This window comes from Hyaena hyaena, unplaced genomic scaffold (assembly GCF_003009895.1).
Source record: "Hyaena hyaena isolate Hyena2069 unplaced genomic scaffold, ASM300989v1 scaffold_281, whole genome shotgun sequence".
NCBI lineage: Eukaryota > Metazoa > Chordata > Mammalia > Carnivora > Hyaenidae > Hyaena > Hyaena hyaena.
The window spans coordinates 952,733-969,338 of NW_024080914.1; the positions used below are offsets into that span (position 1 = coordinate 952,733).

At 59.4% G+C, this 16,606-nt stretch overlaps 2 protein-coding genes across 10 annotated transcripts in view; one reads left to right on the plus strand and one right to left on the minus strand.

Moving 5' to 3' along the window:
* Window positions 1-5,451, plus strand: part of DCAF8 (DDB1 and CUL4 associated factor 8) — a 39,002-nt gene extending 33,551 nt beyond the window's left edge. For all 8 annotated transcript variants that reach the window (XM_039246375.1, XM_039246371.1, XM_039246376.1 and 5 more), the window contains 3 exons: window positions 2,334-2,453; window positions 2,797-2,913; window positions 3,505-5,451. In XM_039246375.1, coding sequence (XP_039102306.1) covers window positions 2,334-2,453; window positions 2,797-2,913; window positions 3,505-3,621 — 354 coding nt within the window. In that variant the 3' untranslated portion in view covers window positions 3,622-5,451. The remainder of the gene's footprint in view (window positions 1-2,333; window positions 2,454-2,796; window positions 2,914-3,504) is intronic.
* A 936-nt stretch (window positions 5,452-6,387) lies between these two features.
* PEA15 (proliferation and apoptosis adaptor protein 15) lies at window positions 6,388-14,919 on the minus strand. Of its 2 annotated transcripts, none has more exons than XM_039246381.1 (4): window positions 14,797-14,919; window positions 9,193-9,366; window positions 7,966-8,121; window positions 6,388-7,797 (listed from the first exon to the last, which is right to left on the minus strand). In XM_039246381.1, exons 2-4 carry the CDS (start codon window positions 9,362-9,364, stop codon window positions 7,733-7,735), a joined length of 393 nt encoding a protein of 130 aa, XP_039102312.1. In that variant the 5' UTR covers window positions 9,365-9,366; window positions 14,797-14,919; the 3' UTR covers window positions 6,388-7,732. The 2 variants fall into 2 exon arrangements, with proteins under 2 accessions (XP_039102312.1, XP_039102313.1); XM_039246382.1 differs by lacking the exon at window positions 14,797-14,919 and adding an exon at window positions 12,834-12,932.
* Between the last annotated feature and the right edge of the window lie 1,687 nt (window positions 14,920-16,606).

A 16,606-nucleotide genomic window follows, 5' to 3' on the forward strand; every position in this document is an offset into this window, starting at 1 on the left:
CCAGAGAGGCACAGGGCTGAATGCCCGCTCCCAAACCTCTCTGCAGGCCAGTTTGCTTTCAGCTCCGCCAGTATCAGGGTTTGATGGGTAACCTCGATTCTCGGGTGGAGAGGGCAGCTGCTTGGGATAGGCGGGCCCCACGCCTGGATCTAGCGGTCCCAGGAGTGAGACCCTGGAACAGGAGATCTAGAGATGCACCCCGAAGTGGGCTTCCCACCTAGTTCTTGTCCCCACGTGAGCTGGATGATCTGTGTGTCCTCACCTGTCCCTCTCCGTTGTTTTGGTCCTAATTTCTCTGCAGCCGCTCGCCAGGCACCAGTCTGTATGAGATGCATAGCAGCCCATCATAAATTAGAATGCTAAAACCAGAAGGGATCTTCGAAATTACCACCCGCCATGCCCAGGTCTCTCGACTCTGGTTTTGCTTCAATCTCTAGTCCTTTCTTTGTTCCCATTTAAGGACAAGGGTGGTGGTGGTTGATGTTAAAGGACAGTCCTTTGTCCCCCTGAGCACTTCGCTGCTCCTTCCCATCCGCGTATCCCCCAGCCCAGGTCTCTTGAGGCTGGAGCTCTTTGCTCCGCTCAGGTGTTACTGACAGGTAAGTGCTGGCGTTCAGATGGGCCTGGCCCAGAAGCTGTCTGTTATCTCCCCCTGCAGGCTCCAGCCCAGGCATTGTAGGTTTTGACTCTGCTATCCCTCTTGCCCTTGGCTTTGTCCTTAGTTTGAAGTTCCAAGGAATTTTTTTTTTTTTTTTTTTTAATTTTACTGCTTTGCTCCGTGAAAGCTTAGTCAGGGCGGAGGGCTTATCAGGAGGCAGTGGAATGAGCTCGGGTTTGCACATGTAAGTTGTCACATATCTTTGGATAATAATCTCCGGCAGTGGCACTCCTGTCCAGGGCCTCCTCCTGCCGCAGATGCTGAGAAGTCTCCGTACTACCCGAAAAGAGCCCCAGTAGAAACTTCGCAGTGAGCTGATGATACGGGGCATGAGAGGAGGAGAAGGGAAATGGGGTTTCTGCTTTACTCTTAGGCTCAGGCTTCGCTTCAGTCTTCTCTGAGCATTTATTTACTTGTAAAATGGAAGAACAAAGACAATTGGATGTCCGGGTCAGTATTATTTTCCATGCTGGCCCCAGTTTCCCCTCAGCTGCGCTCTCTGCATGTGCAGGCCAGGCAGAGGAGGTTGGTCCAGAGAGAAGGAAAAGATAAAAGAGGCTTTTTGCCAGGGGTTGTTTTTTTGGCCTATGGGGGCAGCCTGGGGGCAGCTGCAAGGCGGAATGGGATGGGGGTGGTGGTGAGGACCAGCTAGGACCACACCCTCTTCCTTCCGGGTGCCTTTCCTATCTATTCCTCATCTGACTAAGCCCAAAACTGCTTTAGCAGCTAGATCTGGGACCAGCTCTTCCAGTGGCCCTGGGAGCTGTGTGCCCTGCCCTGCCCTGCCCTGCCCAGCCCTGCCCTGTTCAGAAGGCTGATGTTTCTAAGTCAGACAGCAGGGGGCATGGGTGCCTCCAGACAGAAGGAAGCCGCTGAAGCCAGAAGGCCTGCTGTCTGCCATAGTCCATTTCTCCTGCGCAGTCCCTGTGCTCAGAGCTGGCCTAGATTGACGCCATGGTTGCCCCAGGAAGCTGTGCTCCTATACCGGGCTGCCCTGGAGCTAAGCCTGTTGGGCTCTCTGGGTGCACAGCACCATGCTGCCCCTAGGACCTGCAGGGCTCTCCACTGCCTCACCCCCCCCCCCCCCCCCCCCCCCCCCCCCCCCCCCCCCCCCCCCCCCCCCCCCCCCCCCCCCCCCCCCCCCCCCCCCCCCGCCCCAACCTGTTCCCCTCTCCAGTCCGAGTAAACTGTGCCAAGTGAATGTGATTGTTCTCGTTCTTCTGGGGGCTCAGCGGCAGCTGCTGCTTTCTTCATTTTTAAAAATTTATTTGCCATTTGGTGAAAGGCACTGAGATGTTTTTTTTTCCAGCCTTGGGCAAGTTGGAACTGTGGAATCCAGAGTGGATGAGGTCATCTGGACCTCATTGTCTTTTTGTGAAGCCAGCAGTGAGCTTGGCCAGTCACCCGCCCACCCCTAGGGCTGTGTCCAGGGCGAGGCCACCCCTGCCTAAACTTGGGAGATGAGCGACGGGCCTGCTCTTGTACCTGCCCAGGCTGTGTCCAGTGTTTCTTCCACCCCCAGGGCCCTTGGCCTGTGCTCATGATGGTTGGGCCTGCCTTCCCAGCAGCTCCCTCAGCTCTCATTGAGGAATATGTTTGGCTCAAGGTGAGTAGCGGTTTTTAAGTCCTATTCCCATATACCCCTGAGCCTGTGGTTTCCTTTCCTCCTGACCAGGTAAACTGTCTCGAGCCCCACCCTCACCTGCCTGTGCTGGCAACCAGCGGCCTGGACCACGATGTCAAGATCTGGGCACCCACAGCTGAAACTTCCACTGAGCTGACAGGGCTGAAGGATGTAAGTGGCTGACTGCGGGTGTCCACGTTGCATTTTGAGTCTGACACCCTCCCCCACACTGTTGTGATTGGGCCTCCGGGAGCATTCCCCGCGCAGGGATCCCGGGGCAGCTGTGGAGGGCCCGTGGTTCACGGCAGAGTGGCGAAGGGGTGTCTTTAGGAAGAATCATTGTCTTAGAGCTGCCTGACCTTCTCAGCGGATAAACCCTGGGGCACCCTTTCGTGATCTAATCTAGCTCCCCTTCAGCTTAGCAGTTCCTACAGGACGATTTCATGGGGCTGAGGCGCCAGTCCTTCCTGATCAGGGCCCAGGGTCCCCACCCACCCCCGCCTTTCTGGTTCAGGTGATTAAGAAGAACAAGCGGGAGCGGGATGAAGATAGCTTGCACCACACTGACCTGTTTGACAGCCACATGCTCTGGTTCCTCATGCATCACCTGAGACAGAGACGCCACCACCGGGTAAGCTGGCATGGGGGGTGAGGGCCCGTGGGCCCCCCCGTGAGGGTCCCATGTTCCGGTGCACACTTCCTCACTACTTTAAAGAGAGATCGGGGCGTTTGGGTTGGGTTTCCTATCCCCTTTCCTCCATCCCCATCAGAGCCCTTATGGAGCCTTGGAAGAGCCACCAGGTGAAACGGGTGGTATCTGCTTTCCATCTTCATAGCGGCAGAGGCGTGAGGGTGGGGAAGGAGTTGGGAAGAAATACTAAGTGTCAGGGTGGCCTTCTCTTGTTCCTTATGCCAGAAGAGGCCTAGGGCAGGGGTTAGCACTCTCTGGCAGTTGGCATGCTGCCTGTTTTTTGCAAATAAAGTTTTACTGGAATACAGCCATACCCATTTGTACATGCTGTCTGTGGCTGCTTTCATGCTACAGCAGCAGAGTTGAATAGCTGCAACAGAGATATGGCCCATGACTCTGTAATAGTTATTATCTGGCCCTTTAAGAAAAAGGTCTGCTGACCCCTGGCCTAGAACACTTGAATTCTAGTTAAGACCTAACAGGCTTGTCCTTGTTTGGAGAAACTTCTAACAGGCCTTTCCCATTCTACAGCGCTGGCGAGAACCTGGGGTTGGGGCCACGGATGCAGACTCCGATGAGTCTCCCAGCTCCTCAGACACGTCGGACGAGGAGGAGGGCCCCGACCGGGTGCAGTGCATGCCGTCCTGAGGCCTCGGACCCAGGAGGGGCAGGCCGGAGCTGCCACCCCCGATCCTGCCTGGACAGCCCTTTCCTGTCCCAGGCCCTTACCTTCAGCAGAAACGCACTTTGGACTTTTTGCTTTAGATAAAAGAAAGACCTCCCAGGAGAAGGACAGAGCAGAGGGGGCGTGGACCTGCGGAGGAGCCAGGAGTAGGGGCCAGGCCCGGGCGTGGGCTCCGCGGAGAGGTGCAGAGGGCTCAGCAGAAATGGCCTCTCCCCAAAGCCTTGTTTTTTGGGAGGGGGGAGCCTATTTTGTTAACTGGTTTGGGGTAGGGAATGGGGTTTCCTTTTCTTTAATCTCCCTTGTTTCTTGGGCGGGGGGTGGGGATAACTGGCTGTTCAGTACCAATGGGCCAGGGCGGGGGCGGTGGAAGTGCCGCTCTCTCTTTGGTTTAGGTTGTTGACCTTTTTCTTCTTTATTTTTTAAGTCTGTGACAGTTGCATTGTTTCCCCGCACACCCCCCTCCCCCCCCCTCCCCGCCCCAAACAACCCCATCCCAGGATCCTGTTTGTCCAGGGAGTTCTCAGAGCCCCTAACCGCCCCACACTCTTCACTTTCCTTCCCACCTGTTCATCTTCTGTCCTTCTCGCGGTGTTTCACACTTGATTACGTGTCCCTCATGCTCTTCCCTTCATCCTGTCACCCCTAACTAGGTCTGGTAAGGGGGACTGGGGCGGCAGGAGGAGGGGCAGAAGTGGAGGAAGAATAGGAAGGATGTTACCTCTTCTGTTACTTTAAAAACAAAGTTGTTTGGTGGCAGCAGTCTCCTTGCCCTGTCACTGTTAGAGGCCTAATTTTATATCTATAAATATATTAAAAAGCAAGTGAAACTTGGATGTATCACGTTAAAATTCTTGTCAGTTTGGATACCTGGATGTCCTCCGTGACTGCAGGGAAGGGACTGACGGAGGGCGGGAGTCCTGCCCTGGCTGCGGCACGGGGCTCGGCCGCCCTCCGCACGCGGCATCATCGGGGATGGCTGCAGACCCCCTGGGATTCTGGAGGCTCAAGAACGAAGGAACCCCGGCTGTGCCCTTCCCTGCCTCCTGCTGCGGCTGCGGGGCTGGGGAAACACGGAGCTCCTTTCAGTTCTTTGCCTCAGATCTCCTACCTCTCCTTGGGTCTTGTGGGTGCTCCCAGGATGTGCTCTCAGCCAGAGGCTGGCCCGTCTTTAAAACTTGACTCCACTGTGACTTCAGAAAGGTTCTGCCACTGCAGACTGTGTCTCATACTGTATGTGACAGAGGACACGCTCGCTCTTACCTGTAGCTGCTTGGTTCCCTAAGCCACCTCCCCGCCCCCCAGCAGCCCCCCCCTTCCTCGTGGGAGAGTAGAGCAGAGAAAGCCCTCCTGGGGTGGCCTCTGTAGTTTGTCCGCCTCTTGACATCTTGCCAACGAGGGACAGATCGTTAATCAAGGATGCAGGTGGCTGGGGCTCAGGCACCTGTCTCGTCACTGGTCACTGAACATGAAAGTGCTAGTTGAATTCTTGCCCTTACTGCTTGTGCTGCTGTTTCTTTGCCCCCAAGCAGGAATTCTGCATCCTGGGGCAGTCCAGTTCTCCTAGGACAGGCCAGGAAGGAAGGGAAGAGTGAAGGGAAGGAATTCCCAGACACTCCCTCCTGCCCCTTTTCTTAGCAACTCTCAGAGCAGGTGTGAGTTGCTGCACTTCCTCCCGGAGGTGGGGTCATGTGTGTTCCTGTTGGCAGCGGGGTGACGGAGTGGCCTGAAAACCATGTGTTCTGGACATGGTTGTGTATTTTCTCTCAGTAAAGCTTTTTCTCAGCCCCCCTCTCCTTTCTGACTGCTGTGTGTGTGACATGTGGCCCACTCGTTCGTGATGGACTCGTTGGTTCCTTCTACGGGGGCCTGGCCCTGTCCTCCTCGCGGTTTGAGGAGGTCCCGTCCGGACACCATGTTCCTGGGCCCCGGGTTCCGGTGCTGTGGGTGGAGCAGGCCCCAAAGCTCAGGGCTACTCAGGAGCCAGGGGAGGGGAAGGGTACCCTTAGGGGTGTTTTCCTGGCCTCTGTTCCAGGCTGCAGTGAGGGATTTGGGGTATGGCTCCCCCTCCTTTCCCAGTCATGCAAAGACTCCAGAATCCTGGTCATTCACAGAAATCCTAGAATCAGGTACAGTACAATCACCTTTATTCCAGGGTTAGAATGAGGCCGTGCACACTGCAGACGGGAGGACGGGGTAGGGACGGTCTCACAGCAGCACAGGGGCGGGAGGGCAGGTTAGTCTGTTTAGATTATTTTTGCCTCACAGAGATACTACTGGACTCTGCTGAAAATGACCCTGTCTCCCTTCTCCCATCTCACCCTCTTCTCTTCAGAGAAAGCTCCTTATTCCTTCTATCTCGCTCTCGCTCTCGCTGTCTGTTACACACACACACTCTCACCTCACAAATCCTGACTGGAAGGACAATTCATGCTCAGTTCCCCCCTCCCAATTCTGCAAGTATCTCTCTGTCCTCGAGGGAGAAGCCAGCCAGGGCCAGGGAAACTTGGGAAGGTCCTTAAGGCAAAACTGTGGAGTACTCAAGGTGTAGGCGTTAAGGCAGGTGTCCGCAGCGGTGGCCAGAGGGGACGGCTGGGCTGGGCATAGAGGCTGCTCTCTCTGCCAGTCTGGCTTTCTTCCCTCTTCTGACAGCCAGCCCCCCCCCCCCCGAAGTTTTGCTCCGACATCTTAAAAGCTCTGAACTTCCACTCTCTCTAGTCTCTTGAGATCGCATGTGAATTTAAATGAAAAAAAAAAAGTTTTCTCATTTTGACTCCGTAGCCACTTGACTGGCACTCCCTTCGCTGCGGCACCCCTCCCACCCCCGCCCTGGCCTAGACAATAAGTTAACGCTAGACACCACAAGAAAGGGCGGACATGGCAGTGCGGGTTTAATATACATATATGTAGATATATATGTACACACAGTTAGCACGGTCAGGGAGGGGGGCGCATCTTGGCACAGGAAGGAGGCTGGGGTCACTGCACTCTAGTGATTTGGCTACGAGGCATTCACGAGCCCAACACGCCAGGATACTGGGGAAGATGGGTTAACGAGTCCCCTCCTGGACTGAACTGGGGCGGGGAGCGGGGGGGGGGGGTCAGTGCAAAGGAAGACACTAGCTTCTTCCCTTCGTTCCAGCTGGGGGGTGTTCTAGACCCAAGACAGGGAGGGTCGCCTGTAGGGACCACGCTGGGACCCTGTGGGTGGGACAGGGTTAGGGTTAGGACCTAAGGAGCTCATTCCTCAGTCTCCCTAGGTTTGGAGTCCGTGTGTGCAACAGTCTGAGTAGGAATAAAGGAGTGGAAAAGAGGGCCCCCTCTCTCCCCAGATCTTTTAGGGGGACCTGCACCCAGCACGGGCTCTGGGGGAGGCAGGGGGATCTAATGCTGGGTGCTCCATGGGGTGTGAACTTTGGGGCCAGGAAAGGGTCCAGTGGTCCTCTCTCCTTAGATCCCTGGCTCATACCCATCCTAGGCCCACGGGAGGGGAGCAAAGTGGGACCTGCTGGGGCCCAGGCCCTTCAACCTGAGGAACCGCTGGGGAACTCGCTGGCCGCTCCGGCGTGGGAGGACAAACTTGCAACTCTGGCAGTTCTTCGCCCCTTCCAGGTGGGGGTTGGAGAACTGCTTTCCCTCCCATGCTTGTCGTTGGATCCGCCCACCTCTCCCCATACCTCACCCCCAGCTCGGCTCCTCAGTGTAGGAAAACACAGGTCCTTTCTGCTCCCACATTTCAGCCGTGTGGGGGAAGAGTGGAGGAGAGGGCAGTAGGAGGAATGTGCCCATTTCTATTTGCATAGAAATAGCCCCCACCTCCCCCTAAAGTGGGGAAACGAAGCCCTGCCCCCTCAGCCCGACCCCCCCCATCCCCTCACAAGGAGGAGGAACTAGATGAGCTAGACATACAGACGGACAGCCAGAGCGTGCGCACACGCACACACACGCGCACAGTAAGGGGGTTAGGACCAGGTTAGTAAGTGGTTAGACTGGAGGGGTTGCCCTCGCCCCTCCCCTGGAGGCTGGGGGGAAGGGAGTGGTCCAGTGAAGGTCCAACCTTCCTCCTCTTCCCCTCGCTCAGGCTTTCTTCGGTGGCGGGGCCAATTTGATGATCTCTTCCTCAGAGGGCTGCCGGATAATGTCTGGGGGCAAAAAGGGAGGAGTCCAGGGTCGGGAGGAGTCCAGGGTCGGGAGGCGTGGGAGCCACCAGGCAGGCCCACCGCATCCGCCTCCATTCGCCCCAAAGTCCAGTGCTCCAAGGATCACCCACGGGAGGGGCAGAGGTGCACGTCAAAGGCATGGCCTCCTACCTTTGTACTTCTTGGCACTGGGGATGCGGGTGAGCTTGGTGTCCAGCTCGTCCTCCTCGGAGATCTTCAGAACACGGGTTCTGTAGTCCACCACCATGGTGAGCAGGTCCGGGCGGCGAGAGATCTCGAAGATGTGCTCGATGTAGGACAGGTTGTCTGAAGGAAGGCGGGCCGCGGTCAGCCAGGCGGGAGAGGCCCCGCCCCCTGCCCCACCAGACCCGGCTCCCTGAACCAAGGCACCAGGGCGGAGTCGCTCCCACTGGCTGCCAGAGGGCACGCCCCTGGGAGGGGCGGGGCTACCGAGCAGGGCAAGAGAGCTAAAGAACCAACTGTAAGTACAGGGACTTCCCGGGAAGAGCAGGTGGCTGGTCAGTGAAGTTTAAAAATTAGGGATTTAGAAGGAGGGATTCGGGCTGAATACCAGGTTCCACGTGGCGGGGGGAGGAGGACAGCAAAATTAACTGGCCTTCCCGACACCCCACCCCCACCCTGAATCCCTTCCACTCCACGTCAGCATCAGAAAGAATTTCCCCACAGCACGTGTGGGGGTGCAGGCCCTAGACAAGCCAGGAGAGGTTTCTGGGCCCAGTGAGACCAGGCACAGACGTGGCCAGAAGGATGCTCTGCGTGGCTGGGCCAGTTCTAGACGGCAGACACCCTTGGTCCTTCCTCCCTGGCTCCTTCCCCCTGACCCTGCAGCCACCTCCCAACTGCTCACCACGCTACAGGCAGACACTCACCCGCCAACCCAACACCCCGTCCCTCAAGGGCGCAGCCTTAACTTACCCTTCCAGCCACTGCTAAGTGTCCCTAGGCGCCGCCAAGCTAAACAGGATCCCCTTGCTCATCCACACCAGACACTCCCGCCTCTGTGACTGTGGTCCTTGGCCAAGCATGCCCTGCTTTGGACCCTGCCTTCGAAATCCACTTGCCTTTCAGGGCTATCTTAACATCCCAACTCCCCCCTAAAGCCACTCCCGGAGCAGTGGTCTCAAAAAGTGGATATGAAATCATCAGAACTTGGGGTTTTACTTCTAATTTTATCGCTTTTAACTTGTGTTTCAATGTGTGGTTACATATCTGATAATAGCGCAGTGGTGGTGTCTGAGCGCCACCGTGAGCACGTACGGACCCCCCCTCCTCTCCCCCCCTCCCATCCTGCCAGAGAGGAGCGCGCCTGGCCAGGGGGCCCTGACCCGGGACTGAGCGGCCGGCGCCCCCGCCCACCTTTGTCCAGCTTGTTGTGGCTCTCCAGGAAGCTGAACCAGGCACTGCCAGTGGTGATCTCCTCGCTCTTCTCGCTGGGGATGTCCTCCTTGCAGGCCGACTTGAGCTGTTCCAGGTCTTCAAGGGTGATGTTGTTGGTCAGGTCCTGGAGGAGGGTCCCGTACTCGGCCATGACTGGGGTTGGGAGGAACAAAGGGACAGGTGCCCGTCAGGTCTCCTTACCGGCAACTCCCTCCACCAGCTCCCTCCCTGCCTGGCTGCCGGGCGGAGGCTGGGAGGCTGGGGAGGGCCGGGCTGGAGGGAGAAAATGAAGACCAAAGGGCGGTGGGAGTAGTCAGGAAGAGACACGGAGAAGCTAGGGGCCAAGCTTCAGCCTAGAGTGACAAGTCACACCTCCTTCCCCCCCATCTTTTCTCATTTCTCCCCCCACCAGCAGTAACCCTGGCAACAGCTCCCCTGACTGAGGAGGCGGTTACCATGGCAACTTGCTCCAGACTTTCTCACCCACTGCCTCCAAGGCCCCCCCCAGAATCGCCCCACCCACCTGCAACCCCTCCCCTTGTCAAAAAAAAAACAAAACTCCACAACACTCCAAAACAGCCATCAGGGAGAGGCAGGCAGGCAGGCTGTGGCAGGGAGAAGCTGAGGAGGGGTAGGAGGGGGGTGTCTGGTTAGAGCTCATGTGTTCTTGCTCCCATTCTTCCCCAGAAGCAAAGGGGTCCCTCACTTCAATTCCCCACCACCCCACTAATGAGTCATTTTGGATGGATGCCTAGGTGCCTGCTCTAACGGTCCCCTGGCCCCTCTGCCCCAGTGTATTCAGTCCTTAGGGCCCGGGTGGGCAGGGAGGGGGAAGCAACAGGCCACCCCCACCTTTGTGGAGCCCGCTTCTCCCTTGATGGCTGCCGGGCCTCCGCACAGCCCTCTCTCCTAGCCTTTGTGCTACGCCCGCAGCCCCCGCGCCCCAGAATACCAAGCGGCTGGCTCTGGCCCCCTGCCCAGTTCCCAGGCTGGCTGGGTGGCAGGGGAAGGGGTTTTGAGGCAGCTCTGGGAGAGTCTGGCAGGAAAGGGGCTGCCACCACCTTCAGGATGGGCTCCTGGAGTGGGCTGGGCGAGGCTGGGGCTCATCTCGGCCTTCACCCCACCCCTCTTTCATGAAGATCTTTAAGTGGAAAGGTAGAGAACATTCAAGGCCCTCCCCACTAGGTAGGAAGCATGACTAAGACGGGAGGAAGGTCAGACCTTAGAATGAACTTTCTGGATATGCTAAGATGTGGAGCTCCAAGGGTGAGTTTAAAAAGGGCTCCCCTTCCCCTCCCCACCCCCCGCCATGAATATATATTTCTTTTATAATCAGAAAAGTGAAGGATTTTAAAAAGTAAGCTCTATCATAAACTCTGGATGAACCAAGGGTTGGGGCAAGGAGCTAGACGACCTTGTACTTGACAGGGACGGACCACAAACCACTCCAATACTGGGCTGGGAATGTAGCAGAGGGCGAGGGGCTGGCTTTGGCCCATTTTTCTTATTTCTGGTCTAGATGCAGAGAAACTGAGGCAGAGAGGCATGGCACAGTAAGAGGCGTGGCCCCAGAAGTCCACATTCCCAGCCCCCTACTTGGACAAGAACAAACAAGCCTCCCTTGGTGGCAGGCACCGTGACACACACACACAATGAGCCCAGGCGACAGGGCCAGCAAGACCCCCACAAGGAACAGGAACTCACAGGCACGCTCACTTGCACACCCAGGTGCAAGCAGACATCAGGGGGCCCAGCGGGGGCCCAGCAGCGGCCCGCCAGGCCGAGCCGGGAACAATGCTCTCTGACTGTCAGCACCAGGAGCCGTCTCTGCCTTGAAATCTAGGTCACAGCAGCAGGCTCCGGAGCCCAGCCCCCCACCCCTCTGATAATCCCGGGACAGGAGAGGGGAGTGATGGGCAGGGGGTCCAGGCATGAGAATAGTAATGGGGTGGGGGTGGAGGAAGCTCAAAAGGAAGGAGCAGCATAGGAAGGAGGCAGGGTGTCCCTAAGAAGACCCCGCCCCCGTGGGGGAGACCCTGGGACCAAGCCCCCAGCTGGAAAATGGGACGGCATTCAGGGTCCTCCTGTCCAATTTCACACAGAAGAAGAGACGTAACTAGATCCTGTGGAAGGAGAGTGTGTGTGTATCTCCTGGAAGGAATTCGGGTTTAGGGCTCTGAATCTAAAGCCCAGACTTCCAGGGGAGGCGGGCGGGGAGGGATTAATGTGTGTGAGTGAGCCACCCACGAAGGAGGGGGCGGTGGGTAGGAGCTTTCTAAGAGCGCCAAGCAGACACAAGGAGGCCAGAGAGAGGCGCGGAGGTGGGGGGGGGATGTTGAGGGGCGTGGGCGCAGGTACCAGGAGGAGGCAGTGGCGGGGTGTGGGGGTGCGTGCGTGTTCTGGGAATGGATGTGTACGTGCTAGGGCTGGATGTGTGGCGGTGAGCGTACGAGGTGTGTGTGTGTGAACGCTGCACGCATGTGTAAGCTCTATAATCACAGAGAGAAGGGAAGGGTGAGGAGGGCCACAGAACGGAGGAAGAGCAGGGGCTGGGAGAGGGAAGGAGACTGCAAAGGAGGGATCCTAGGGGAGGGTGCAGGGACTCTGCGGTTACCATGGTGACCTCAGTTCTGCCCCCCCCCCAGCGGTGGGGACAATGACACCACTGGATGGGAGGGGTGTGGAAGCGGCAAGGAGGGACAGAGGCAGGCAGTAAGGCCCCCTGAGGGAGTGGGAAAGGCGGCCTGGTAGCTGCCTCCCAGGAGAGCTCAGTCCAGCCAGGCCTGGGCGGGGCAGCCCCTTGGGGAATTTTTGGGGTGCAAGGAAGTGGAACCTCCTTAACGCGGCTCTCAAGTCTCACGGATAACCACTGTCCCCGGGGCGGTGTGGCCGTGGTGGGGCTTGGCAGACACTGGGCCCCTTTGCCCTCCCTGTCACTCTCCCCACCAAGACTCAGGACTCCTCAGGGCTCCCCTCCCAGCCCTGAAAAGGCTTCCGGGTCCCCGGAGCAGCGTGGAGCTGCCTGGGAGGCTGCCTGGGCGGAGGCCATTCCTGAGACAGGATACCAGGGCAGGAACCAGGACCGGAGCTGAGGCTGCCAGGAAGTCAGTCCCCTTCCCTCCCAGATCATTCTGGGCTCTGCTCACTGCTTCCTCACACCTTCCTTCCTTCCTTCCTTCTTTCCTTCCTCCCTCCCCGTCCCTCCAAGCTGGCCCCAGGCGGAGCCCTGACAAAGGTGGAACCCACTGAGGATGCTGGCGGAAGAGGGGCAGGAGGGAAGTTACATGCTGGCCTTGGGGTAGGGGCCTAGAGCAGGACAGGTGGGTGCCCTGGGGCACCGGGGGGCCGAAGGAGCAGGCCCCAGGGCACCCTGAGAAGCCTAGCAGATGGGGTAACCGCTGGTGCCTTGGGACAATACTTCATGACCATCCCCTCTCCCGTGTGGTTCCAAACTCCCAGTAAACTTCAGAAGAAAGCCTGCCCTCCCCCACCCCACACCCACATCGGTGGCAGCTGCCAGAGTGGGGGGTGGCAGAGGTCTCTCTGCCTCCCTCTTGCCACCCGTATTCTGGGTTGGGGATGGGGACGGGCGGGGAGGGAGGGCAGGGAGCCCATTCTACCTGGGCCCCAAGTTCAAGCAGTCCTAGTCCCAATGGTTCCTTTAATATCCCACTCAGTGGACTTCTTCCCTTGGCTTCCATTCAGCTTTGGGGGGCGGGGAGTGTCTTTATTCCTGTAACAAAGGAAGAAGGGGGCCCTGGGAATGCCAGCCTGGGAATGAGTGGGGAGAGGATACCTGGGCCTCAGGCTGAGAAGCCAAATGCGCCAGCCCTGGGCACGGAGCCGGCGCTGAGCCTTCGGCTCTCAGTCTAAGAGAAGACAGATGCCCCCAAGATGGGGGCATCAGGAGATCTCTGGCATCGGGGAGGGCCGGGCAGAGAGGGCTGCCTGCCGGTGAGGGGGGCCGAGTGCTGGCCACTGTGCTGGTGGGGTCCCTCCCACTCCTATTTGTTTCCTTCCCTTCTCTCCAGCTCATCGAACTCCTCCCTCCAGTCTCTCGCTCTCTCCCTCCTGTTCTATCAGTGGGCTTCCAGCCCGTCTCACTGGGTGGTGGCCTTGAGTACTGAGGACCACTGGGGTCTGTGACTCAGTGTCCCCCTCTGAACACTCAGGGCCACTACACTCTTAGGAAGCAGGGAGCTTCCTTGCTGCACAGAAGAGCATCAGCTTGGGGTGGGGGGAGGGGCTTGAATCGGTTGGCTGCATCCAGGTGGCTCATGAGGGTCCATAGGGAAGGGGGCGGCCGGGCAGGGCGGGTGTGACTCCGTGGCCCTCTTCACGCATGACGACATGCACACATGCCGGGCACAGGTGTGGGGTGGGGGGCAGTGAGGAAGTAAGCAACCAGGGCAGTGGGCAGCCTAGGGCGTCTCTGGCAATTTCCCCAACGGAGTGTTTAGCTACAAAGGGGAGAGCAATTAAAGCTAATCGCTCTGACAGCCTGGGGGCCAGACTCGTCGAGAAACAAAACCCACACATTCAGCACGTTTCTCGAACTCCCCGTGGCCTCACCCCATCCTGCTTACGCTGGGTCCTGGCTCCCGGAGGCCGGGCAGCCCAGCCCCCAGCCCTCTTCCCATTCCTCTGACCATCTCGGCCTCGCTTCCTCCCCTCCCGACCCGACTGTGTCCCTGTCCCTCGCACACATTCTCCTCATTCTCTCTCTCTCTCTCTCAGACTTGGGCTCCATCCTTGGCTGACTCATACTCATTCTTTTTCTCCCTCTCCTTTTCTCCCACCCCCTCCTCCATCCCTGGGCCATACCGGGGCGCAGGAAGCAGCCGCCCCCAGCACCCTAGGCTCCAGTGGGCCCAGGGGGAGAGGCCACCAGCAGCCCCTGACCTTCCCCGCTCCCCCAGCGTCGGGCGGACGCCAGGCGGGCTCACTCACTCCAGATCCCGTCTCCCTGTCCCGGGCGCGAGCCCACGATTTTCTCCCATCTTGCCCCTGTTTTAAAGAGGGGCAACCTGAAGCCCGGGGCTCGGAGAATGTGCCCAGACAATCAGGGTGGCCTGGGGACAGGGGCCCCCACTCAGCTGTCCCACAGACAGATGTTCTTCCAGGGGACGTGCACATGGAGGCCGTGGGGGGAGGGGATGGATGTGTAGTGCAGGGACGTTTGTGATTTGCTGTGTGCGAAGCGATGTGTGGAAGAGTCACATGGGTGTGTGTCACCGTGTGTGCTGGCGTGTCTCTCGTAGGTGTGCGTGTCCCTGTCGCTTCCGACACGGACTGTAGGAAATTAGGGCTTTTCGCGTTAGCGGCTCCTCCCCGCCCCCCCGGCTCCCGCCCCCCTGCCCCGGACACGCGCCCGCCGGTCCCACCGTGGCCCGCGGGCCGCGGCGGGGTTCCTGGCCGAGCCGACCCGCGCGGGAAGCGGGCTCCCCGCCGAGTGTCCCCGGGCCTGGCCCCGCACCCCGGTCGCGGACGCCCCCCCCCCCGCGGCCCCGGGTCGCCGCCCCTGCGCGCCCGACCCCGAGCCGCCCCCTCCCCGCGAGCCCCCGCCCCCAGCCCGCCTCTCACCGCCTCGGGCTGAGCGCTCAGGGCGCGGCTCTCCGGCGTCCCGGTTCCTGGGCAGCGTCCGGAGCCTCCTCCTCGGCTCCCGCCGCTCCTGCCGCCGCCGCCGCCGCCGCCGCCGCAGCTTCCGCCCGCCGAGCCCGAGTCCGAGCCCCGCGCGCCCCGCCCGGCCGGCCGGTGACGTCACGCCGGGGCGGGGCGGGGGCGGGGCTTGGGGAGGGCTCGCGGGTGGGCTGCCGAGGGCCGCTGCCCGCGCCCTCCCCGGCACTGCGGGACCCCCGCTCTCGGGTTTCGTTCCTTCGCAGCGGGACACCCTCGTCCCCTTTCGGTGGCCGCGGCGGGTGGGACCCTGGGGACACAGGGTGAGTTAGGGCTTAGGCGTTCGGAGGGCCTCGGGCCTCCGATCCTCTTAGCTGGCCGACTTGTGCTTGGAAAACCTCTCTCCTCCCCTTCTAGGTCAGGGGGCCGCTAGCCAGGGACCGAAGGACGGCCCGGGCTTCTCCACGCTGGGGGCGCAGGGGTAGGTAGGGATGCAGGCGGGAAGCCACACGAGGCCTCGTCGCCTTGACCTGGAGCCCGGATCTTTTCTCTCCTCGGGTGATGCCCGGTTGTGTTCCTCTCACCTTTCCCGAATATACCGCCCTCCTGCCTTCCCCCCCACCATGATGTAATTTTATTTTCTGGGGAGAAAAAGAGCAGCAGTGAGCTCAGCATGCAAATATAGACATCTTGCAAAGCCACACTTAGCTCTGTCTCCTAGCTCTGCCTCTCTGCCCAGGCCCAGCACCCGCAGGCTCTCAACTTCCTCTCCACCCCTCGGGACTTTCCTCCCCCAGATTCTCAGCCAGACTGAAAGAGGGAAGGAAGAAGGGGGGAAGCATCTGTCTGCACCCCATCTCTCCAGCCTGGGGTCTCTTGCCTCAACTCTGGCAGAGTCTGGCCCTGGGAAGGGGTCTGAGCCCCACCAGTGCCCGGGCCACCTCGGGAAGCGTCCCCTGGCCTCCCTCAGTTCTGGCCTGGCAGTTCAGGCCTCCGTGAGCCCCTGCTTTCTTGGTCTACACTGCCCGAAAGAGGCTCATGCTCCTGCCGCTTTGGATTTTCCATGGCCCTTCTCTCTCCTCCTCATGGCCGTCTCCTGGCACTGCGGGTGCCTAGTAAGACCGCCTCTAATCTGCCTGTGAGGATGTCTCGTTTGTTCTGTGTTGTGGGACCAAAAATCATCTCACTGACCTGTCGTTAAGACTCAGACTCAGTGGAGGGTCTACAGTCAGTGACAGGCTCAGGCCTTCCCGAGGCAGCAGGCCTCGGGAGGGGACTTGGGCTCCAAGCTGGCTCTGAGACTCTGTGTCCTCACCTGTGAGATGGGGATGCTGACGCCTGTCTGACAGAGTTCTTCTGAGTCAGAAATCGTCTCTGAGGACTGGCACAGATGGGCACTTGAAACCTAGAAGCTACTAGTTTGTGCGGGGGCCTTCCAGTGACCTGCACTAGATTGTAAGCTCCCTGTGCCGGCCTGGGCCGTGCTGGACAGAGTGCGGGCCCCTCCTGGCAGGAGCCCCAACAGCCCAGATTCAGGGGAGGGAGGATCCCTGGTGTATGAAGCTCAATGTCTCCTCTCTATTTGGGGCCGCCACTCATGGGCCACGCTTCCCCAATTCCACCTTGACTCTTCTGGTGGCCTCTGAGTGTGAGAGTCGGGCCCCTGCATCTTCTCCACCCCTTCCCTTCCCCCTGCCCATCCCTCTGGGCACTGCCCTGTCTCCGCCCCCTCCCCTCCCCCTGCCCATCCCTCTGGGCACTGCCACAGGGTTGAATT

Excerpts from the sequence above, each read along its gene's own strand:
- PEA15 (XM_039246381.1), bottom strand. The coding sequence starts at position 9,364 with ATGGCCGAGTACGGGACCCTCCTCCAGGACCTGACCAACAACATCACC. Across the intron at positions 8,122-9,192 it reads CCACAACAAGCTGGACAAAG|ACAACCTGTCCTACATCGAG; the intron begins GTGGGCGGGGGC and ends GCCTTCCTTCAG. Across the intron at positions 7,798-7,965 it reads CAGTGCCAAGAAGTACAAAG|ACATTATCCGGCAGCCCTCT; the intron begins GTAGGAGGCCAT and ends TTTTGCCCCCAG.